This window comes from Numenius arquata, chromosome 7 (assembly GCF_964106895.1).
Source record: "Numenius arquata chromosome 7, bNumArq3.hap1.1, whole genome shotgun sequence".
Taxonomy (NCBI): Eukaryota; Metazoa; Chordata; class Aves; order Charadriiformes; family Scolopacidae; genus Numenius; species Numenius arquata.
In genome coordinates this window covers 61,988,305-62,011,659 of record NC_133582.1, presented here as the reverse complement: position 1 = coordinate 62,011,659, position 23,355 = coordinate 61,988,305, and the positions used below count along the sequence as shown (strand labels likewise).

The 23,355-nt window shown below is 48.7% G+C and overlaps 1 protein-coding gene across 2 annotated transcripts; it reads right to left on the bottom strand.

The window, feature by feature from the left end:
- Nucleotides 1-5,051: 5,051 nt before the first annotated feature.
- On the bottom strand, nucleotides 5,052-22,949 carry LOC141466733 (serum paraoxonase/arylesterase 2). 2 transcript variants are annotated; one of them, XM_074150807.1, is made up of 10 exons: nucleotides 22,811-22,949; nucleotides 18,794-18,864; nucleotides 13,552-13,607; nucleotides 12,655-12,820; nucleotides 11,348-11,474; nucleotides 10,393-10,593; nucleotides 9,667-9,748; nucleotides 9,004-9,132; nucleotides 7,432-7,602; nucleotides 5,052-5,531 (listed from the first exon to the last, which is right to left on the bottom strand). In XM_074150807.1, the coding sequence occupies exons 1-9, from the start codon at nucleotides 22,882-22,884 to the stop codon at nucleotides 7,444-7,446; spliced, it is 1,065 nt and encodes a 354-aa protein (XP_074006908.1). In that variant the 5' UTR covers nucleotides 22,885-22,949; the 3' UTR covers nucleotides 5,052-5,531; nucleotides 7,432-7,443. The 2 variants fall into 2 exon arrangements, with proteins under 2 accessions (XP_074006908.1, XP_074006909.1); XM_074150808.1 differs by having other exon boundaries at nucleotides 5,058-6,591; nucleotides 22,811-22,929.
- Nucleotides 22,950-23,355: the final 406 nt, after the last annotated feature.

The following is a 23,355-nucleotide window of genomic DNA, read 5'->3' as shown; positions in this document are numbered from 1 at the left end:
AAAACCCACAACAAAAACCTAGCTGAAAAAGAAAAAAACAGTAGCTTAAACTGAAAATAAAAGCATAAAATGCATTTTGATCAGCACATGAAAACTAAGCAAACCAAGTCATGGCAAGAGTTTTGCTCTTCTTTCTGTGATAAAAGAGATTTACGTGGTTCCTTTTCTTAAGTCGGGTGACTCCTTTCTGGGAGTAACAGATGGAAGGACCAGTGGGGTTGGTCTTATTGTTGGTCTGTGGTACCTTTAGGGTCGCGTTGCGTTTTTGCCCCTTGTATCGTGTAATGACATACATGAAAGAGAAGACAGGGATGTCTCATCATTCTTAACTTGAACTTCCCCTAAACCAGTGCGAAGTCAGACTAAGGTGGGGGTTTGTGTAATAACAGGAGACAAATACTCCACGCTCAGTGACTGAAGGGCTGTCTCTTCGGGCTCACCTGCAGATGTAGCCCCATTTATTTGCGGAGCTAAAGCAATTCTGAGTACGCTGACGGGTCCGGCCACCCATAAACCTCTGTGCTGGTGTTCCCACGCCTCTGGCTCTGCGTCCCTGTCATCCTTATAGAATCATAGAATCATAGAATGGCTAGAGTTGGAAAGGACCTTAAAGATCATCTAGTTCCAACCCCCCTGCCATGGGCAGGGACACCTCTCACTAGAGCAGGTTGCTTAAAGCCCCATCCAGCCTGGCCTTGAACACTTCCAGGGATGGGGCATCCACAACTTCCCTGGGCAACCTGTTCCAGTGCCTCACCACCCTCACTGTAAAGAATTTCTTCCTTATATCTAATCTAAATCTCTTCTCTTCCAATTTAAAACCATTGCCCCTTGTCCTGTCACCACTCTTCCTGACAAAGAGTCCCTCTTCAGCTCTTCTGTAGGCTCCCTTCAGGTATTGATAGGCTGTTATAAGGTCTCCCCGGAGCCTTCTCTTCTCCAGGCTGAACAACCCCAGCTCTCTCAGTCTGTCTTCATAGGAGAGGTGCTCCATCCCTCTGATCATCCTCGTGGCCCTCCGCTGGACCCGTTCCAACAGTTATGCCCAGTTCCAACCCGTTATGCCTCGGTGGCCCCAGCAGGCTGGTGGGGTTCACTTCCCCCTGGTCACCACGTTGGCCAGCTCTATAAGCCCTCGTCCTGCTCGTTGCTGTGGTATTGCCAGGTTGTGGAGATACTGAGCCTCTGAGAGGGTGAGGAGAGGAGAATTAGCAAAAGATGGAACTCTGAAAAATAGGAAATAAACGATACAGCACTCAGGTTACTTTAGCCCTAGGAGAGCTGGTGTTTTTACTGAGGTTCTGGAGAAAGTGGTGGCTCCTTCCTCTGCCCGGATCAGCCACAGGCACTGATGTCACTCCCTTCCAGCCAGTATTTTCCCACGAGGGGTGCTGCTCCCATGTGACGAACGCGTTAGAACTCCCCAGTTCGGTTTCAGTCTGCCCGGGTGTATCGGGACCGAGAGATGGGGCAGACCCCCGACCCGTTCACTGCAGTTCCCAGGGTATTCCCCGCTTCTGGCATTTCACCCGCTGGCTCTGAGCAGCTCTGGTGGTGATCACGGCAAGTGGAGCCTGTCCTAGACCGTAGGTTGGAATCACACAGCGGGACAAAAGCCAGTATTAAAAGCTGAGCAGAGTTAAGTGATGTTTGTATCTCAGTGTGTACAAATGCTTTTGCATTTTTTTTCAGCTTGTTACATTTTTTCGCATAGGTATCTATTGTGCTATGACTGGTCAGCTGCAGGGATACCGCCAGAATCCAGTTTTTACAAGAATTACTGCACTGCTTTCCTCTGACGCTGGCCAGGCTCTCATTGACATTCAGAGGGGCTTGGCACTGGGCATGGGGGTTCCTCGTACTTCGTTGCTTCCCTCAAAGCCTCCTCCACCTGCAGCTCCCACCTCTCGTGCTGGCGGGCAATGGTGTGTGCTTTTTGAGATCGAATTGTGTCCTGCATTTAAGTCGGAGAAAGAAATGCCACTCTTGTTACCAGTGCAGAATCCAGTTCCACAGTAGGATGGACGATGATCGTCGTTTAGTTGTGTCTGGCCAAGAAGTGCCATTCCAGGTGCCCTCACAACACCAAAAATAGCAAGGAAAGGTTTGCACGGGTTCAGCTGTAGTTGGTTATGGAATCCGTACTGCCGTCTGTGCGGTTCTCGGGGCTGACATTTTGGGGAAGTTTGCAAGAATTAAGCCTTGTGTTGATTTCTTAGCCGTGCAATTACCGAGAGAAAATGTTGTCGAGGCAAAAGCAAAACCCGATCTTGCTCTTTTTTGGTGTTGCCTGGTCCCCTGCACTATCCTCAAAGAAAGTGATAGAGGGGCTGGACCCCGTTAGTAGCATTTCCCTTATTCTGTGCTCTCCCTCACTTGAAAACCTCAGGAAACCTATGTGCTGGTCCAAAACACTGAAAAAAACAGACATTTGAAAAAAGCAGCACATCTTTAATGAAGTTGTAAGTCTTTAGCAGTCAAAATGGGCAGAGTGCACAGAGCAGTTTGATGGTTTGGGTTTAGTTTTGTTAAATTAGTGATTGAAAATAATGACATCGATTGGTCTTTCTAGCAATGTTGAAGTGATTTGTGGCTTCATTCCCTCTTTGAGTCGAGCTCGGGGGGGCAGAGCCCACCCCCGGTGTCTCCCCAGGTGCTTGCCCCACTCTCCGCCAGCAGCTTTGCTTGCTCTTCTCACGGGGGGTTTTACAGATTTTGCAGATGAGAAGATTTTAAAGTTTTGTTAAAACCATACACAGAGCGGTCCCCTGCAGGTCCTCCTGCGTGTCGTCCTCGGGTTGGTTTTTTGGGGTGGGAAGTTGGCAGGATTGGTCTATTGGAGTTTTTTAGTATTCAAGGAAGGAAACCTTTTTTTATCTTTTTAACCCTAACTTTGATTTCTCTTGGAGCGCTTTCAGCAGCTTGTTTTTGAGCAGGATTGAGTGACATCTGAGGTGGCTTTACCCACTCACCACAGCGTGTGTCATCTGCAGATGGCACAACCCCTTTTGTTATCCTCCCGGATGTACTTCTTCCCACTGTAAAACTGATTTTTCAAAGCTGTGACACCTCCGTCGTGACGCTGAGCCCTCAGATCCCTCATTATAAAATGAGCTTTCTTTTACCAACCGGCAGGAGGAATGGTGGTACTTTCGCTGTCGGCGTTAAGCCATGGTTTAAAAGATGGGTGAATGGTAAGCACGGGGAGGTTTGGTGGTGGTGCCTGGAGCTGCCTGTTCCAAAGGGACGGGGAATCCCAGGGCAGCAGAGGTAAGCAGTAACCAGCCGGTTTGGGAGCAGGGAGAGCACAGTGAACCTCTCCTGACTCTCCTTTCCCACACACATTTACTGCCCGAACAACGGCTTCTGTATTTTCCCGTCACGCTGCGATGGTCACTCACTGGTCACTGCCAAGCGATGGACACGTTGCTGGAAAACCAGGCAGCCAGAAGGCTAAAATGCACAGTGCTCACTGTAAAAATTGGCTTCTTACATTGTTTTTATATGGTTAAAGAGGTGGCTGCGCTTCAATTTTTTTTTTCCTTTTTCTTTCATTTTTTTTTTTTTTTAAAGAGGTCAGGTGTATATGAAGTGCATGTTATCCTGAACTTTTTTGTTTGTACATCTTGGTGTCGGATCATCTGCATGAAAGACACAGTAGTGCCATGTCTGAGCTTGTTCTCTTGTGCTTGGTTGGTATGAACTTCTCTAGATTGTTGAGTTTTTCCCCAAAATAACTTCGGTTAATATTTAGTTATCGGGAGACATCGAAACAAAACATCATGGTGGCCCTTCGTTTTCTTACAGTTTAAATACAAACAACAGAGCCTTGTGGTTTAAAGTTAATTTGTTAAGTGTAAATAAATTTCTTGCCAATGAGTATTATTGTTGTTAGACAACGAATGCAATAAAATGAGAAATCCTGAATCTTTATTAGAATCTGTATCGAGTCCTGACTTTCCTGCCCAACTTGTTGGTCCTTCCAGAAGCCACGATAAACGGTGAGCGCGAGGGGACGGGGGCTGCTGCCCCAGGGGGGGTGGGAGACACCCTGTTTGTGCTTCCCTTCCCTCTGCTCAGAGCCGAAGATTATTTCAATCCCAGCTGTTCGCCAAATTGGCAGGATTCTCTGGCCTCCCGGCGGATCTTGTTTACCATCTGTAATTATGTAAAAAGAAACACCAAAAAAAAAAAAAAAAAAAAATAGCGTAAGGAAAGAGAATGGTCTTTTTTTCCTTCATGTGCAGATGAAATGTCGCAGATTTGTTGTAGATTGATGTAAAAATGCTTTGCAATTTGTTGCAGATTGATGTAAAAAATGGGCTGCCTTCCCGCTGATGCTGGTCAGTGCGTGTCTTTAAAAGACCTGGATTGGTTTTGGTGTTTAAAACATCTTACGCTCAAGGATAGACTAGTTGTAATGGGCATTTTTTTGCATTCAAAATACAGCAGCTCTTCTGCTGAACACATTTAATGTGTCTTTATTTGTTTTTACTGAAGCGGAGGGCACAGACTGTCCAATTTGTGCCGTCCTTTGGGTGGATTTACATCTGGCAGAATCTAGGCCAAATACTCTGCATTTAATCTCTCCAACCCCCTCTGCCTTTCCCGGCGCCTGAACCATAAATCTTGCTTTCTGCTAATACCACCACCACCTGCAGGAAGATTAAAGGAGTCCACAATCCATAAAATTATTATCTGAATTAAAATTAGGTGTATTAAGAGGCTGTTAGCCCACGGCTGACGTGTAGAATGTCCTGCCCCACATTGCTGTAATTCATGGTGGCCCAGTCCCAATTCCCACCTCCGCTCTGAAAGGCTGGGACACCCCTGGGGAGGTTGGCGACAGGCTTCCCACCCTCCTCGCCTCAGCTTAAAATTCAAAATTTTACTATTTTAGCAATAGCAGGTAGTAAATCCTCCTTCAAACCCTCTCCTCTCAAATGCTTTAGGGGAAGGTAGGGCCCGTCACTTGCACGCCTGCAGACAGACTGCTGGGAAAAGCTTCAGTACAGGAATAGTTAAAAAAAGAGGCAAAAAAAAAGAAAAAAGCCAGTGATGAGTAAACATATTCTTTTATTTTCGGAAAGGCCAAAACCAACAAAAAAAGTAGAAATTTGACAAGGTCCAACAACATGTAGATTTGCTCATCTGAAGATGTTCTAAGCTGCTGGGAAACATGAAATTAGTGTTTTGGTGGGTTATTTCTGCCCCTGCTGAGGGAAACACCGGCTCTTACACCTCTGCAACCACAGCGCAAACCCAGCCCCAGCAGAGGGACTGGTCGGCACTTAATTTACTTGAGAACAAAGAGTGGCACAAGCCTAAAATAATTACTTTTAAATGCTAGTGCAGGACGTTGATGGCTAATTGTGAACCAGTTAATTGCCCAACCTCTCCTTATTGTGAGAACTTCCTTCAGAGCAGTGTTTTTCTGCCTGGGCTCCGGGAACGTCTGTTCCTTGGGGCTGAAAAGGGATTACAGGTTCCTGCAGGAAAGCACGGCGCTTCCCAGGGAAGCTGGAAACGTCCTGCAGGGAGAGACGTCGCTGAGGAAGGAGCTTCAAACCCAGAGTTACAGTAAATCACGTTCTCGGGTGCTTGGTGATGCCAAAGGTGAGTCCAGCAAAGGGACGGGACAAAAGCTGCCCCTCCTTCAGGGTGGGCTCTGCTCTGTCTGCGTGCTGGGGTTAGCAAAAGATGTGAAGCCGTGATCCAAACAGATGGGACCCCATCACCAACACCTCCAAAGGCCGGCAGGCAGCAGACCCAGGGCAGTGCTCCATCCCCCAGATAAACCGCGGGCTCTTTGGAGAGGAGCCGAGAGCATGGTCTGTGCACGAACCAGCTCGTGTCGTGTCGTGCCCAATGGACAGGGTCAATCAGCCCCATGGTGGCCCTCAAAGCTCGTGTCTCCCCTCAACCCATCACTGGCCACCTGCAGCATGTGGTAACTGTACACAAAACATCCCAAACACCAGCAACGGCTATTGCTACAGAATCCCAGCATGATACGGGGTTCAGGGAAGGTGGATGCAGTACTGGGGAGGAGCACAATTATCCAAAGAAAGATATGGAGGTGATGGAGCAGGTCCAGAGAAGGGCAAAGGAGCTGGTGAGGGGTCTGGAGCACAAGTCTTGTGAGGAGCAGCTGAGGGAGCTGGGGGTGTTCAGCCTGGAGAAAAGGAGGCTGAGGGGAGACCTTCTCGCTCTCTACAACTCCCTGAAAGGAGGGTGTAGCCAGGGGGGGTCAGTCTCTTCTCCCAAGGAACAGGTGATGGGACAAGAGGAAGAGGCCTCAAGTTGCACCAGGGGAGATTCAGATTGGAGATTAGGAAAAATTTTTACACTGAAAGGGTTGTCAAGCCTTGGAAGGGGCTGCCCAAGGAAGTGGTGGAGTCAGATCCCTGGAGGGATTTAGAAGCCAGGCAGACGTGGTGCTTAGAAGATATGGTTTAGTGATGGTTTTATCAGAGCTAGGTTGATGGTTGGACTTGATGATCTGAAAGGTCCCTTCCAACCCAGGCAATTCAATGATTCTGTGATTCCATGATTCTATCCTGCTGCCCTGAAGCCCAGTGGGAATCCGCTCTGGAAGTCAAAGACAGAAGACCCAAGCGTGACCCACACCTGGGGGTAATCCCTGTGGCAGAGCACCCAGAAGTGCTACCTTTGCTGTGACAGACAGCAATTGCCAATGCACTTTTTGCTGAAGGTGCTCGGGAGTCGGTGCCCACTCTTTAAGAAAAAGGCCTTTTTTTAAACTCCCTTTGGGAAACTCATTAAGAAACCACTCCAAAGTGATGTCCCCCCCTTTTCTCAGTAGGACTAAGACAAATTTATGAAACTGAAGTAATGTCAGGAAATGGCTTAAAGCGGAAAAGGGGAAGAAATAAGACTGAAATTACATTTATTCTCCTTCCACTTATTTTAGAAGCACCAGGGAAAGCCAACAGGAAGGTTCAGAAGAAGAGCCCTTTGCACAATCCCTGGGGAAGCTGAAAGGCCAGTGATAAGAAAGCACACACCACACTGGCAGTTAGCAATTTTCCTTTACAAAACCATTTTTCTCCAGGGGGAAAAAAAAAAACCACAAAAACAAACAAAAAAAACTAACAAAACAGCAGAAATCCAGTTACAACAGAGAATTCAATGTCTGACATTTTAGTCATCTGTAATCCGCATTTGAACGTCAAGGTTACCCTCTGCTGCTGACACGGGGTCCTCCGCGTTACACAGATAAACTAATTTCTCACCTTCAGTTCCATTTCCTTTACTATTGCATGGAACTCTCATTTGGGAGAGGAAGGCTACGATAGGTTTCCATGCGTCTAGCTCACCTCTACTGGAACCGTCCTGTCGTTAGCCAATCTAGTGGAAACTAAGTGCGTTCCCAAGGAATCCAACCCTTTCCACGGCAGCAGACCTTACCCGCGGGAGGAGCTATAGCTGGCAATAGAGAGCTCTGTGGAAGACGGTGCCGATGAGCAGTTTCCCCTGGTAGACGGATGCCACCGAGGTCCCCTGCAGCACAGAGCCGTTGTCGGCGTAGACACGGGTCACCGCCGGCTCCTCCGAGAGGATGTTCTGGATGCGCAGGACCTGCCAGGGGAAGGAGGTATGTATCTGCTGAAACGGCCGCAGGTGGAGACCCTCCACCCATGGAGGGATGTTAATTTAAACAAATTAGCTTGGTTGATCAGCTGCTGATAACTGCAACCAAGTGATTCCTGTGATAGGGCCACCATTTCTGCTCCAGTGAAGCGTGGTCCATGAAGGCCCATTATATTTTTTTAATTGGTGGTGCAGGAGAGACTCCACCCCAGGAAGGAAGGAAGGAAGGAAGGCAGGCAGCCACCCCCAGCACTAAGCATGTGCATGTTTTTTTTCCAGCCTAGGAATTACTTAACAGCGTCTTATTTTCATGCTTTTTCCAGACAAAAAATCTGTTTAGTTGTGGGGTTGGAACTCGATGATCCTTACGGTCCCTTCCAACCCGAACCATTCTATGATTCTAGTATCATAAATCTACTGCTATTGAACAGGATGATTTTTGAAAAGCATCTTACGGGAAGGCTGAAACCAAACAGGCACCAACCAGCGACCTGCGCTGATGCCAGTATCCCATTGATTGCAGAAGGGAAGAATAATTACGGTGTCACCTACTGATGAGCCACACTTGCACAGATAAATGACTCCCGAGCGAATGCTGCTGGTGAGTGCTTTGCACTCAGTCAATTACTTTTTTGTTTGGCAAAGAGGTGCTGGCTCGGTAATTAACACAGTTCATCAAAATCTGATTGCGCGGCCACAGCTGCACAGAAAGGAGCCGGAGGAGTCCAGCACGACTGAGCTGCCCGGTGGAAATCGTTCAGTCGTCTCCTAAGGATCTGAACCGGTGTTTGTTAGTGCGTATGTGCTGCTCAGGCTTTCCACTGGAGAGCAGGAGCTATAAGCTGGACACCAGCTCAGCCTGTGCTTTCACAAAGGCTGGGCAGGCTCTTCTCTATGTAAGAGGACAGTCTGAGAGAGTTGGGAGGGTTCAGCCTGGAGAAGAGAAGGCTCCAGGGAGACCTTAGAGCCCCTTCCAGTCCCTCAAGGGGCTCCAGGAGAGATGGGGAGGGACTCTGGATCAGGGAGGGGAGCCACAGGATGAAGGGGGAGGGTTTTAAACCGAAAGAGGGGAGATTGAGATGAGATCTGGGGAAGAAATTCTCTGCTGTGAGGGTGGTGAGAGCCTGGCCCAGGTTGCCCAGAGAAGCTGTGGCTGCCCCATCCCTGGAGGGGTTCAAGGCCAGGTTGGAGGGGGCTTGGAGCAACCTGGTCTGGTGGGAGGTGTCCCTGCCCAGGGCAGGGGGTGGCACTGGGGGGGCTTTAAGGTCCCTTTCAACCCGAACCATTCTGTGATTCTATAACACAGAGTTAAGTTACACCAGGGTGATTTGAACAGAGCAGCTTTCTGACACAGACAGAGCCAAGAGACCAGTGGCTCCCAAAAGGCACCTCAGAGGCAGGCAGATTTTCAGGATCGTCATAGAACAGCTTCATCCCGTTGGGATGACACCCTGTCCAGATGTCTCCAGTCTGAGGGTCAATAGACAAGTTGTCAACCAGAGTGTCCAGCTGCAGTGTCTATCCATCACAGAGGAAAAAGAACAAGAGAGAGGTTAAAGCAATCAGAAGTTCTGGAAGCAAACTACAACATAACCAATAGACTTGTCCAAGACACTCATCTGACAAAACTTGGACTGATTTTTTTTTTTTAAAAACTGTCTTCTACCTAAGTGCTGGTTTTTTTTTTCTCCCTCAGTATGCTTCATCCCCTCCTCCATGCCACGAGAAACCTCTTTGCTGCTCTGAGCTTGCTCCGTGGGCTCATTCACACCTACGCTGGTGTTGGTTACTGCAGTGCTTTGTGGACTGACCCGCACTGATTGAGGCAGGCTTCCACCGTGGCTCTACTGCACACCTGAGGACACCTCTCTCGTCGCTGGTGTGAGGGTGGAAGACAGGAAGCTCTGCAATGGGCACCTCTGCAAACCCACAGCCAGAGCCACCCAGAACAGACCTTCATACACGATCAAGCTGAAATCTCAAGTGTTCATGGGGGACTACTCTGTCCAAAATTCATATATGCCCCTTTTTTATGGAACAGCAGCACCTTACCTTCACGTGGGTTAAATTCCAGTTAGCATGTTTTTCCATAACATGGACATTATGATCAAATACATCTGCAACATAGATGTACCTTCAAAAGAAAGCACCTCTTAGGAATGCATATGAGTCAGCAGACACCAAAACCAGTCAGTTCCTCCTGCGCAATCCCAGCTCTTCCCACGAGGAATGCCAGCCCACAGCGCTCGCATAGCAATAGGCATTGCAAGCAGGCCACAGGGCACTGAACCGCAGCCAACCTGCTGAGATGCCAGTGTAGCTCCACACTGTGCCAGCTCCTCCATTACGACACCAGAGCAGGGCTCGGACTGTCAGAGCCACAAATATGCTTTACTTTTTGTTTAGGATCACCTGCCTAAGGCACACGGCTGGCTAATTCAGTCCCCCAAACTCTGGGAGTGTAGAGCATCCCCCACGTCAAAATTCTGCCTCATTAATCCTTGTGAGTAATATACACACATTTCTGTACCGGCTGGTTAAAATGCAGCAGCATTTGATCTTACTGCATATAAACCACCACGCGAAGCAGCAAACATTGCCTCTAGCTAAAGACTGAGACACATGACTTCTGTTCTACAAACCCTTCACCTCACTTACATTGTACAGGTAGCACCTGGCCTTACACAAGCCAATTTAGACACTTTTCCGTGTGTACAAATGAGGATTTCGGGATTGTTTTGGGTGATCGAACAAATTCTGAAGAAAGGAGAAACTTACTTTCTGTCAGGTGAAATGTTAATTCCATTGGCTGAATAAAACCCAGCTGCTACTTCTTTAACTTCTTTTGGACTGTAGTAAACAACATTTGACCAAGTCAAACCCAAGAACATCTCCAGGAACATCAAGATGAAGTCAGAGAAGTAGTGGTCATTGGTAGCGTAGAAGCTGTCGGGTCCCATAGCTACTATATCATTCACACTTAAAAAAATAAAAGGAGAGGGAGAAAAATAAATAAAAGAAGACTGAAATGAGAGGTGTGAAGGAGCATTGTAGGATGGCCCAGAATCCAACCAGGACATGGTCATTTCGTAGACACAGAGGGGCTACAAATACAGTAGACCCTTTTTATTTCTGTCCTCTTTTACATGGGCCAGAACGGTGCAGCGCTAAACAGGACCATGGATCTGGCGACCTGTCTACGTGCCCATGGAAGTTCTTCTCTCTTTTGAGCACATTCAACTGGAAACCAGAAAACAGGCAGGAGTTGTGACAACTTTTTTCTTTCAGGCTCTGTTTGTCTTACAAGCGTTTTGCAGTAGGTCAGACCAAGAAAATTTTGTATGCAAAAAAAAAGAGGAAAAAGCTAAAAGTATGTTTATTTTTACAGTGTAGCAAATTAAGAATAATAGAATATCTGAAGATTCGTATCTGCAATGATCTCAGAGCGGGTTGTGTGAGAGAAAGAGAAATGGATGCCAAGCTAATTCACTGGCATCGCACAGCCGTGGTTAACACAGTTAGAGAGCCAACTATTAAAGATCTCATTCACAGAAGAGATTGGAGAAACACAGGTTTTGATTACAGAGATAAGAAGAAATCAGTAAGAGAAACAGGAAATCTGGTTAAAGACAAAATATCTCATATTAATAATACCCTAAACCCAAAATCATCCTAGTTTGGATTTTGCCAAAGCAGCCTGTTCTGGGGAAGGACAGTTTTTGGCTCCAAATACCTGGTCAGAAGGTCGTGTCGAATGGTTTTCAGGTGTACGAGAGAATTGTCATCTTCTACAAACTTAAACACTTCTACTGTGCTCTTCTGATGGGGATGATTCACAACAAAGAGGTACACGGTGTCGTCTTAAAAAACAAACAAACAAACAAACAAACAAAAAAAACCGAAAGGGAAACAGCTGAATTTCGCCAGAAATAGCCACAGTCAACTGGGAAAGAGGGCTTGTAGCCCCGCCAGTTTGGGCTCACTGGTTTATTTATTTTACTTTATTTGTTTATCTGAGAAAGCTGAAGGAGCATCCTTCTCCTGCGCTCGGTGTAAGGCTGCAGCCCCTTCTGGTGAGACCCTAACTGAGCCACCATTGATTTCTCCAAGACCTTCCCCTAAAGGGTGACTGTTTGGGGGACACAGGTCAAGCTGCAGCGAGGGTTCTCTTTCTCTGACTATTTTCAGACCTCTAATGCCCTGCTAAAACCCCCAGAGAGAAGACATGGGGGAAAGAGAGGAAGGAGAGCAGGAAGGGTGTTTTATTGGTAGTCAGAGCCCACCACAGGAGAACGTCTTGGAGATGAGAACACAGTCTCATGGACTGGCCACTGAGTACCAGAGATTTTGGTAATTTACAGAATCACAGAATCACATGTGGTTGGAAGGGACCTCCAGAGATCATCTAGTCCAACCCCCTCACCAGAGCAGGTCCACCTAGACCAGGTTGCCCAGGAACTTCCAGGTGGGTTTTGAATGTCTCCAGAGCAGGAGACTCCACCACCTCCCTGGGCAGCCTGTTCCAGGGCTCTGCCACCCTCACAGGAAAGAAGTTCCTCCTCATGTTTAGGTGGAACTTCTTATATAAATTACAAATTTGAGAATTTGTAGTTTACAAATTTGGTAATTTAGAAATTTGATAATTTGTAGTTTAGTTACGAAAGCCTCTGTCCTGGTCACTACTAGTTGGTGAAGCAAATGCCTCCTGGAAACCCTTGACCCCCGGCTGAGGTAGATGTAAACTGGTAAAATAAACTTCGTGTAGTTTTCAACTCCTCGAACTTTTCCCATGTCTTCTTTCCTTTCAATATATAGGACATCCTTCTGTCTCAGACAGTCGGAGATTATGTGCAAAGGTGTTATGTCCTTTAGCAGCTGACTTTTAGAAAAGAGCCCAACAAAGATAAAAAGCCCAAAAAAACCTTTTTCTCTCCCAGCAAGCGCAGGCTGTTGGGGGTGCAATGTAAGGCCACAAGGGGGTTTCTGTTCCTGCTCTTTAGGCTGAGATCAGCCACCACCTCCGGATAAAGGCCTCTTTACCTCTGTCTACGTAGGTGCTGATTCCATGAGGGTTAAACGACGCCAGATCAAACCCTCGGCTGATCCTCAGTTCCACTGCTCTGGGGTTGTCCTCATTCAAATCCATCAAAAAGATTTCACCTGGCTTGTCCGGTGCGAGGCTCTTTAATCCTGGATATTTTAAGCCCTAAAAGTAAAATCAAAAACATACATAAGAAAAATCATGCATGGATAAGAGGTGCAGGGAAAGCATCGCCCGCCCGGGCGGGTGCTCCCTGTATCTCAAACATGACACGCTGAGGGGGACACACACAAACTGGAGATGTGGCACCACCAAATGCACCCGACGTGGTAAAGCTACAGGGGACAGCAGCAGCGCGACAGCTCATGATTTTTTTGGGCATGTATTTTGCAAGCATTTGCTGGGTGACATAGGTGAAAACATCAGCTTTTGTTTTAGAAAATAATCGCCAGCCCTCCTGGTTGCAGAGCAAAGCTTGGAAACCTATGTCCTAAAGGCTAAACAAAAAAAATATCAGGAACAACAATATCAATGCACAAAATCTGTTTGTGTGTTTGTTTTTTTTTAAGATAGGGAATTAACAGGCCGCCTTAAGGAGAGAGAGAGAGGGGTTTACCATGTCAACATTTCACATAAGCAGCATGAAAGCAATTCCAGGTTGCATGGGTGGAAAAGCCAGCACAACAGGATACGTGTGTCTGAGCCACCACCACTTTGGTGGCCAGAAGAGCACTTGCTCAGGCAGAAGAAACACCAGCGAAGCCCAACACAAGGCTGGGCAGTTCCTACAGAGCCAGCCTTGTAGGAAAAGGAGCCCATCCGGCAGTTTTCCCCTCTGGTTCAGCAGATAAAGAAGCAGGAAAACCCCTGTGCGAGGCCGGGGAGCAGGCACTTACGGAGCTGATGAAAGCCAGTCCATTGGGAAGGATGTCGATGTCTTCTGAACCAGTTTCTGCAAGACAGGCGTTTTCAGATGACATTAAACATTTCCCATCAAAAAAAAAAAAACCACCCAAAAACCACAAAACCCACCTAATTTTTAGTACAGTTCCAGCCCTCACGAATGCCCCACTCTGATATGACCAAACAAGTGATGAAGTTCAGCAGGAAAAGTTCACATCGCATTAAAAGCAGCAGCAGGAGGCGGCAGGGCGTGGGGTGAGGGAATAGCCCTGGGGTTCACCTCTTTGTGGGGCGACCTGGGGGGTGCGGGATGAATCACCCACTTTTGATGCCAGGGTTCTGCAGCCAGCAACTAGCCCAGCGGACGGCATTTTTCAGGGCAAGACCATACCCACGGCCCAGCCCGCACGCTTGCGTAAGGCAGCGCTGGGAATTGTGAGCACTAATGCTCCTGGTTGAGCTGGGACACTTCACTGAGAGAGATTGCCAAATATTTAGTTAAAGCTCTCCAGTGACAGAGAACCTACTATATCTTGAACAGCCAAGGGCATTAATAGTTAGACCACACTTTTAACTGCGGGTAATAATTTGCAATATTGCCAGTTCCTGTAATATTTTTCCCTGCTAGGAAAATATAAAATAAAATGACATAAAATGACATTAAAATAAAATAAAAGTAACATGACATAAATTAAAATAAAATAAAATAAAATGAAATATCATGACTAAAATAAAAATAAAATAAATAATAAAATTCCTTTAGTAAGAACACTAGAGTAATTTTAGGCTCCACAGAGCTTTTAGTCCGGCGCTGAAGGACATCTGCTATCCCACATTTTCACCACTCCCCTGAGAAGCCTCCCCTCTCCTCCTCAATCACCAGCACAAACAGCATTCCCCATAAACCACTTTCCAGTTGGTGGCTGGATTAAAGCTTCCCAGGAGTTTTCACTTAAAGGAGGAAACTCTTCTGCAGGTTCTGTTTAACAGGGCCACCAACACAAAGGTTTTCCACCCAGTTTTCCCTGTCTCTCCGCAACCCCTCCTGCTTGGCCATGGACTACTCGCGTGACCCCGTGTGGGTCCCACTACCCCTGTCACCTCCTCCTGAGGGTTCAGCACCTGCAAATTCCAGCTGGGTTTATTGTGTGCTTTTCTGTAACTCCTATTTACGGCGACACTAATTCAACTGGGCTGTAATTTATCCCAAGGCTGCCCAACAGCTCTTATGGGGAGGACTCAGACCCACCAAACTCACCCACCTGAGCAATGTCCTCCTCAGCCCAGCCCTGGACGTGGTGGCAGGACTTCCCCTGGAGGGACAGGGGAGAGGGATAAGGCCAGCTCCTCCCCAGCCTCAGCAAGCCCCTGCTCCAGGAGCTATAGAATCATAGAATTGGGGACCTTAAAGCCCCCTCCAGTGCCACCCCCTGCCCTGGGCAGGGACACCTCCCACCAAACCAGGTTGCTCCAAGCCCCCTCCAGCCTGGCCTTGAACCCCTCCAGGGATGGGGCAGCCACAGCTTCTCTGGGCAACCTGGGCCAGGCTCCCACCACCCTCACAGCAGAGAATTTCTTCCCCAGATCTCATCTCAATCTCCCCTCTTTCAGTGTCAAACCCTTCCCCTTCATCCTATGGCTCCCCTCCCTGATCCAGAGTCCCTCCCCATCTCTCCTGGAGCCCCTTTAGGGACTGGAAGGGGCTCTAAGATCTCCCCGGAGCCTTCTCTTCTCCAGGCTGAACCCCCCCAACTCTCTCAGCCTGTCCTCACAGCAGAGGGGCTCCAGCCCTCCCAGCATCTCTGTGGCCTCCTCTGGCCCCGCTCCAACAGCTCCATGTCCTTCTGCTGTTGGTGGCCCCAGAGCTGGAGGCAGCACTGCAGGGGGGTCTCCCCAGAGCGGAGCAGAGGGGCAGAATCCCCCCCTTCGCCCTGCTGGCCACACTGCTGGGGGTGCAGCCCAGGGTGCGGGGGGTTTCTGGGCTGGGAGCGCACGTTGCTGGCTCATGTTGAGCTTCTCATCCACCAACACCCCCAAGTCCTTCTCCTCAGGGCTGCTCTCCGTCCATCCTCCACCCAACCTGGATTTGTGCCCGGGATTGCTGTGACCCATGTGCAGCACCTTGCACTTGGCCTGGTTGAGCTTCATGATGTGCCCACAGACACTTAAAGCCTGATGTCTTCCAAGTAAAACTTTGAATTTGTGGGGTTTTTTTCAGCTCAGCTCACACCCTGGTTTAAGCAACAGCTCGCCCCAGCTCTCTGTCTCTCCAAGCCTGGGCTCATCCATGGGACGGGGTTAGCGGCGATCCCCGGAATTGCTGCAAAGCTAACAACAGGAATAAAGGCAGAGAGGCCCCATTGCCATGGTGACGTGAGCGGGACAGACAGCTCCTGATGGCAGAGCACCTGCCGAGCGAACACACAGAGACACCATCACTTATTGCTACTGAACCAGCGAGGCTGCCAAGCAGAGAGAGAAGCAGGCTAGTTGGGAGCGGGTAACTAAAACGCAGGAGTTTCTGGTGGCAGGAGAGCCCTGCACCCAACTGCTCCCAAAGAAACTGCCCAGCAACGCACATTCCGGACACTTCTCGGCCAGGTCCGGGCTATGTTGGAAGAGCAGCCAGATGCTGACTCAGGGTGACCCTGCCGAGCCGGCACCACCGAGGTGGCCAGGAGGGGACGGGGGACACACAGCCCAGCCTCTCCCATGGGACCTGTTTTGGGGGGGCTCTGAAGCGGCATAAAGGACAGGAAAGTTCGGAACTGATTTATTCGGTACCAGTTACCTGCACTATATTGCTTAACTGCATCACCCAGCCCAGCTCGTCCATGGGATTATCTGAATAGATACCATTTAAAAAAAAATAAAGATACCAAGAAAAAATACTGCTACCCTAGAAAAGCCTTTTTTTTTTTTTTTTAATTTTTATTTTATCTTAGTATGATGTATTCCACAGGTGCATCTAATGAAAAAAAACCCACCTGGATATCACGTCCAAAAGCAAGTGTCTGTGTTGCCTACAGCCCATTAGTTGTTCCAAGATGCATATATTTCTAGCAATTTCTATCGTAGCTTCTTGAGCTTTAGGCATTAGTTCAGGACATATGGTTAGTTTATTATAAGCCAGTAACATGAGTAGACACTCCTATAATTCAGAAAATACTGTTTCTTCTGCAACTATAGTCTTTTCTACATATCTGTGAATGAGCTTTAGGACAAGCTGCAGGTTTTTACTGGTTTGTGCAACGTTTGCATCTGTGCTTACATTGCACAATATTTGAAAAACAGAACAGATCAAGGCCTTAAAAAAAGAGAGAGACACACACAAAGGATGAAATTAGGCAAAAAGGAAAGGGTCCACTGGAGAATTTTTCCATTTGCTTCCTTTACAACGGATGCACCGCTTTTAACATAATCACAGCAGACCATACCAGCTGCCTGTTCCTCCATGGACAGAACGGACAGTTTAAGATTATTTTGCTTGGAGCTGGTCCAGCTCATTACCCGTGGTCCCACTTAAGAGGCCAGAAGGACTATTCCCAATATTAAGATAAAGACAGACTCTGTGTTCAACTTACTTTGTCACAACATTTTAAAGGCAGGAGGCCCAAGATGTCCATGCAGACACGTCCATGCATCCTTACAGATCCCAGCACAGCAAAAGCCCTGGTTTGGATAGTGCTTCCTACGCAGCATCTCGATGGTGGGGCTCCTTTGCCTCCCCAAACACCCCCCCCCCAAGTCATACTAAATTAACACTGGGAGATGTTTGTGGGAACACACCAGCTTTTAAATTTGCACCAGTCCTTTTTTCTTCCTGTTCCTGCCCCACGGGACCTGCTGACTTAAGCTTTGGCACTATAATTTTTTCTGAAAAGCAGCAAACAGCAGAGGGAGGGCCAGGCAAGGTGAAGGGAAGGGACGGTGTCACAGGAGCCCAGCGAGAAGAGGAACGAAGCTCTGTAAAATGATCTCCGTGCAAATGCCAGGCTCCAAAAAGGAGACACTGCTCGGAAATTAAACACAACTGCCGTTGCGATATCCAGCCTTCCTTCTTCCCTCCACAACCATGTTGCAAAAAGTCTTGCAAAGATTGCAATAGTGATACGCTTAAAAGAATTACTCAGAAATGATTTTTTTTTCATATGAATCACCATCAAACAAGCATTACTTATTCAGTATCTTGTATGAGTAAATTACACCTAAATCTGGAAAGCTTTTTCAAATGCAACTTCTTCTGCACGTAACCTCAAGTAAAGGAATTCTGCACCCACTCCTTCATGGCAGTAATTTGACTTTACAAAGATGTTTGATTCCTGACACAAGGAAGAAGCAAGATTTATGAGGATGACACAGTGACTCAGCAAGCTCAAAGACAAGGCTCTTAAAGCTCACCCAACGACTTTTTACACTTGCAAAATCCAGGCAAATTTCAACAGGATTCAAGACATTTCTGAAAATACTGAGGAGGAGAAAATCCTCTGCCCATGATGCCTGTATTAAGTTTAAAAATCATAATTTGGGGGAAAGGGAGACATGAAAAAGCCGTCAATTTTAAAGCTATTCATTTTATGCTCCAGTTATCCTAAACGGAGAAAAAAAAAAACCCAAGGCAGCAACATTGCCGTGTGCTCCACACATGACCCAAAGTACAAAGTCAACCCTGCGAAACCTCTTCACCAAAGCCAGACCGAGACAGCAAATATTGCCCCTTGCTCTTTGAAACCGCAGGGCTGGGTTGCACAACCCGCCCCCCCCCCCCCCCCAAAATCTCCCTGAAACCAGGCACCAAGGCTGGTGTTTCCCAGGGGGAACGTCCTCAGCTTCCCCACGTACCCGTGGTCTTCTCCCAAAGCTTCCACCCTTCAGGATGTCATCGGCTGATGGCCACCCGTGGGCACCTGCCTGAAGAGCCAGCACCACCCTCATCTAAGCACCACACCATTTCCTGAGTGGCTGAGCGAAGGAGAAGTGTTTTGCAAGGTGCTCGTTTTCAAGAGAAGGAACAGAGACGTTAAATACCCAAGGCAAAAAAGTATCACGCCAAACCAGCTAGTTTCTTCAGTTTGATTTTCTTCCTGCGGTTTGTCCCGACCTCAAAGTACAAGTAACAAATGAAAGTCAAATCAGTGCTTTGCTTTCGGGACCAGGCTTGGGAGCTGGCTTTAAGGAGCAGTTGCAGAATAAGGCCAGACAAAAGCAATGCACTCAGTTATTTCCAGCACGTACCGATGCCTTTAATGAGCCGGCAGTTCGGGGGGGATACTGGGGAGATCTCCCGGGAAGCATTGAGTCTGTTCCTGCGGGAGGAGAGAGGAGGGTTAACAGCATACAGCCAGCTTTAAAACAGGTAACATTCCTAGCATAGCTTTATCTTGGTTTTATTGTCTGCCATATCGCAGCAACTGGTCAGCTGTAAAATACTGAATAAGCAAAACCCAGAACTGACAACAGCAATTGCCCCAAATCACTGCGATGGCTACACACAGCCAGTGATTCTCCTGCCCCGAATATCTGCAGGAACCCGACTTTGCTCACAAGCTTCAGGAACGAGCTTTCATGATCCACCATGGCTCAAACGATAAAATAACACGGCCACGTTTTCTTCAGGTTTCAGCCGCCTAAATATAGTAGCCCCCGCAGTTAGGACCAGCATTTCAGAGGAGGAGAGGGAGCCTTCTTCTACCCTAACCCACTGGCTGGTTTTAGTGACCAGGCCACCAGCAGTTCCACTTCCTCCTTTTCTTAGCCCACACTGAGAAGTAGAGATAGTGTTATTGCGAGGCAGGACCACCAATTCCTTAACAACGGGTAGGACTCGCTGGTACGATGTTCAGCAGTTACCCTGTCCCTTCCTCCTCTCTCCTGGTACCGAGCCAGAGCATCATCCCTCAGCAGTGCTTATTTCATTCCTGAACACTCACAGAATTTGCTCTCCGGCCCAGGCTTCGCTGGACAAGCAGATACAGCCAGGCACCTACACACTAGTTTGCATTTCTTCATCTCCTCCGTTCCAAGTTGTCCCCAAATCTATACGAAAAGCACCTCACTACCAGGACTGCTGGCTGTCACCATGGTGCTGCCACGAGCAAATACGTCCTGTTTCTATGTAGAAATGTCAAGTGAGCATACTAGAGCATTTCTTTTTCTTTTCCTTTTTCCCCAGAAGAAAGCTTTTAAACTTAGTTATCCTTTTGCCTGCCTATAATACACACATGCTGAGGCTGTGCTTGCTCCCACCAGGGGATTCTGAATGCAAAGATCCCATAGCAAAACCCAGCTATGTTTATGTTATAGTTTCAGGCATAAACTAAGCAGCAGTACCAGTCTGTGGTATGAAAAACATGCAATACAGCTGAGCACTGTATGGTATGTCAGGCCTGCATTTTCTTAAAATCACTTAATTATGAATTCTAAATCGCTTCAATGCTGTATCAGTGACACAGGTGGTTAACGTAAGGCTGGGGAAAACAAAAAAGAAAGAAAAAAAGCAAAAAGGGCAGAGGGCAGCAAGGGAAAGGAGCCAAGTTAAACTCTCCCAAGCCCTCTCTCCAGGTCCTGATGGAGAATTACAGGACAGGAGGGACCTGTCCGCTTTGCATCAGCCTCTCCTGGGCAGCTTCACCCAGTGCCCACAGCACTGCAGGAAGCCAGCCAGCAGCCAACGAGGGATGATGATATCCCGACAGCATTCCCAGGGAAACACTTCATGGGCTGGAATGAGAGCAATTCAAAGGGAGGCTGGTCACAAGCCTGCAGCGTACTCTGAGGCTTTTCCAAAATGTGTCAGTTTATCTAGCTCAGCCAGTCCCAGCTCCCCGGCCAGATGGCCTGGGTAAATAACTCACTGCCCCTACTGAAAGCACAGCTGACCTGCAAACAGGAGGGGAGGCAACTTTGAAAAAAAGCAGGATTTTTCCTACTTGGTGAAACGCCAGTTGCACAGCACCTTTCCCAACCCACTGTCCCACTTGGTGGGACACACAGACCACAGGCATCCTCTTCCCTTCAGCAGCAACCTGTTGCATAGTCAAAGAAGTCACTTTTCCTCTTCTCTAGACTCACTAGGCCTGGATGTTTGGGGTTGTTGGTTTTTTTGTTTTGTTTTGTTTTGTTTTTCCTGTCAGGACTGAAAAATCACCTCTTATTCTTGTTTCCTAATTGTTTTCAAACTGTCAGCGTCTTTCCGGAAGCCCCCTGCTGCTCTGAACACAGTATACGAGCTGAGCGTTGTATCAGTACAGAGCGTTACGAAACGATAACATTGTGTGTGTGTGTATAAATATATATATGTATGAACAATAATATTATATGTATATTGTTCCCAGGAAAACAGCAACAAGGTGTAACTCACATTCAAGTTTTGCAAATCAGCTCAGCCCTTTCTTTGGGGAAGAATTAGCAATTTAACACATCAATGGGGGATTTGGTGCAATTTCAGTTGGTAACACACAAGAACTTCCAGCTCTTTTCTGCTGCAGGAGCGCTACTCAAGTCCATTTGGGACCTACCAACAGTATAATAGGTGCATAAACAGAGCTGATTTAAGACAAATGAAGTTTGTAAGAGATTTGCAATAATTCTTCCAGCCTTATCTTTTAAGCATTTTGTGGATTCTTGTGTCATACCACCCAGATACAACACACCAAACTCAGAAGGAACAGCAAAAAGTCTCTGTTGCCTTCCTGCCTGCAGGGTGGGGGGTGGATAAGGACGAGGCCTGGCAAGAGTTAACGCTGCCCACAGCTTCTCCTCTCAAGGCTGTGTTAAATGTACTCTAAACTTTTTGTTATCTGAAGCTGTGTGGCTCCCAAACTCTGGAACGGTCCCAGGCCTGCTGCCCAGCTGCAGCTTGCTGAAAACCCAGCACACAGGACAAAAACCCACAGAAAGCAAGAACCTGGGGTGGGATCCTTGTTCTGCTTTACCACATTCCCAATATCGCATTTGTTAATTTGATTTGGTGGGGGTCTTCACAGTGCTTTGAAATGGCTCGCCCCCACTAAAGCCCAGAGGTGCTTTCCATCTCGGGGGATCCCCCTGATCCCAGCTGGTGCAGTTCCAGGGCAGGAGGGTCCCGTTCCCACCATGGTGATCACCAAAGCTTCACATTGGGTTAGTGCAAGATGCAAACAGCTCTATGTGAAGCACCTGGGCCCAGGGAGTGTAGCCCTCCCTCTGTAATTAGCTACAATTACTGTCTACCCAAAGATTAATCAGCTGGATGTCGTTGCTTTGAAGTCAGGCATTGGGAGTCCTTGTGGACATGAGCAAAATTATAACGAGGGGCCTGCCTTGCGACACAGTAACTCGCCATCCCATTTCTGGCCAGAAACACCCCTCTTTAGTGGCTTTCGGGACAGAAGCTGCTGTAACACCAGCATTCACAGCCCACTGGCACGACATGGCTGGGTATTTTAGCTCAGAGAGAGTAAGGTCCCAGCTCAGGATCACAGAAGCCCCCGGTCCTTCAGAGGAAACCCCGTATACGTGGGGGCTGTCATTATCCAGAGGTCACCTCTGGTAAAAAAGAAGGCAAGACTTTCTGGCAACCTGATTTCCACTTACTGTTTGACCAGCTGGCAGGAGATGAGGTTAAAATTTGCAGACCCCAGTTTTGGCACATCCCTCTTAACTGCAGCCTCTGTAAAAAACAGAGGTACCAGCCCCTTCCCTGCCCCAGGGCACCCCATCTCCCTTTGGCCCCCTCTGATCCCAGCATCTTGCCGGGGAGGATTTGACATCCCCCTTACTGCAAAGGGCATTCCCAACAGACAAATGCTCCTGAAGTTAGTCTGTGCCTGACGGAGGATGAGAAGGGCACCACTGAGCCAGTGCCTAGTTTTTCTCTGGGGAAAACCAGGTCCCATGACAATAGCGATGATGATGATGATGAACCCTTCCTCTCTGGCTGCAGCCCTGCTCGTGTAAGGGCAGCAATGCGCTTAAGTTACACCCCAGACAAAGAGCTGAAGCTCCCCCACGGTCGGAGCGAGGAGGGGTGCACCCCAACACCCCCTGCCCGGCTCAGCACCGGCTGCCACCCCCCCGCTCCCCCCTTCCCCAGGCTCGGCTCAGCCCCATCCCGCACCGCCGGCACCGGAGTCCCGCACCCCATCCCGTCCGAGTTTCTGGGTACCCCCTGCCCGCCCGCACCCCCGTTATCCCGCGGGGTACCCCCGGGAGCCGCTCCGCACCCCGCGCCCCCCTCTCTCCGCGCCCCCGCAGGTCCCGGGGTCGCCTCACCGAAAGGCCAGCAGCCGCTCGGCCACCAAGGCTACCGCTATCCCGACGAGGGCCACCGCCAGCAGCTTCCCCATGGCCGCTGCCCGCTCCCCGGCTCCCGGCTCCGCCGCCTCCCGTCCCGTCTCGTCCCGTCCCGTCCCGCCCCGACAGCACCGCCCCCGGGCGCCCGGCGCTGCACACACCGCCGGCAGCTTCCCCCCCCCGGTCCCGGTCCCGGTCCCGGCCCCGTCTCCAGCCCCGCCCCGGCGTTAACTTTCCCCGCAGACCCGGCTCCCACCACCCCCTGCCCCCCCCACCCCCGCAGAGGAAGGAGCCGGAGCCGGAGTCGGGCCCCCCCCCGTTACAGCAGCCGGGTGGGAGGAGGGCGGACTAAGCTCCAGCTTCTGTTATTAAAAATAAATAAGTAAATAAATAAATAAAAAAAAAGAAGTTCTCTACAGAGAGGTGCGTTAGCCAGCCTGCGTGATGCAGAACGTACAGGTACCCCATGTGTACCTCTCTACTCCAACACACAGGCTAGTATGTCTGAACTAATCCCAAAGTTC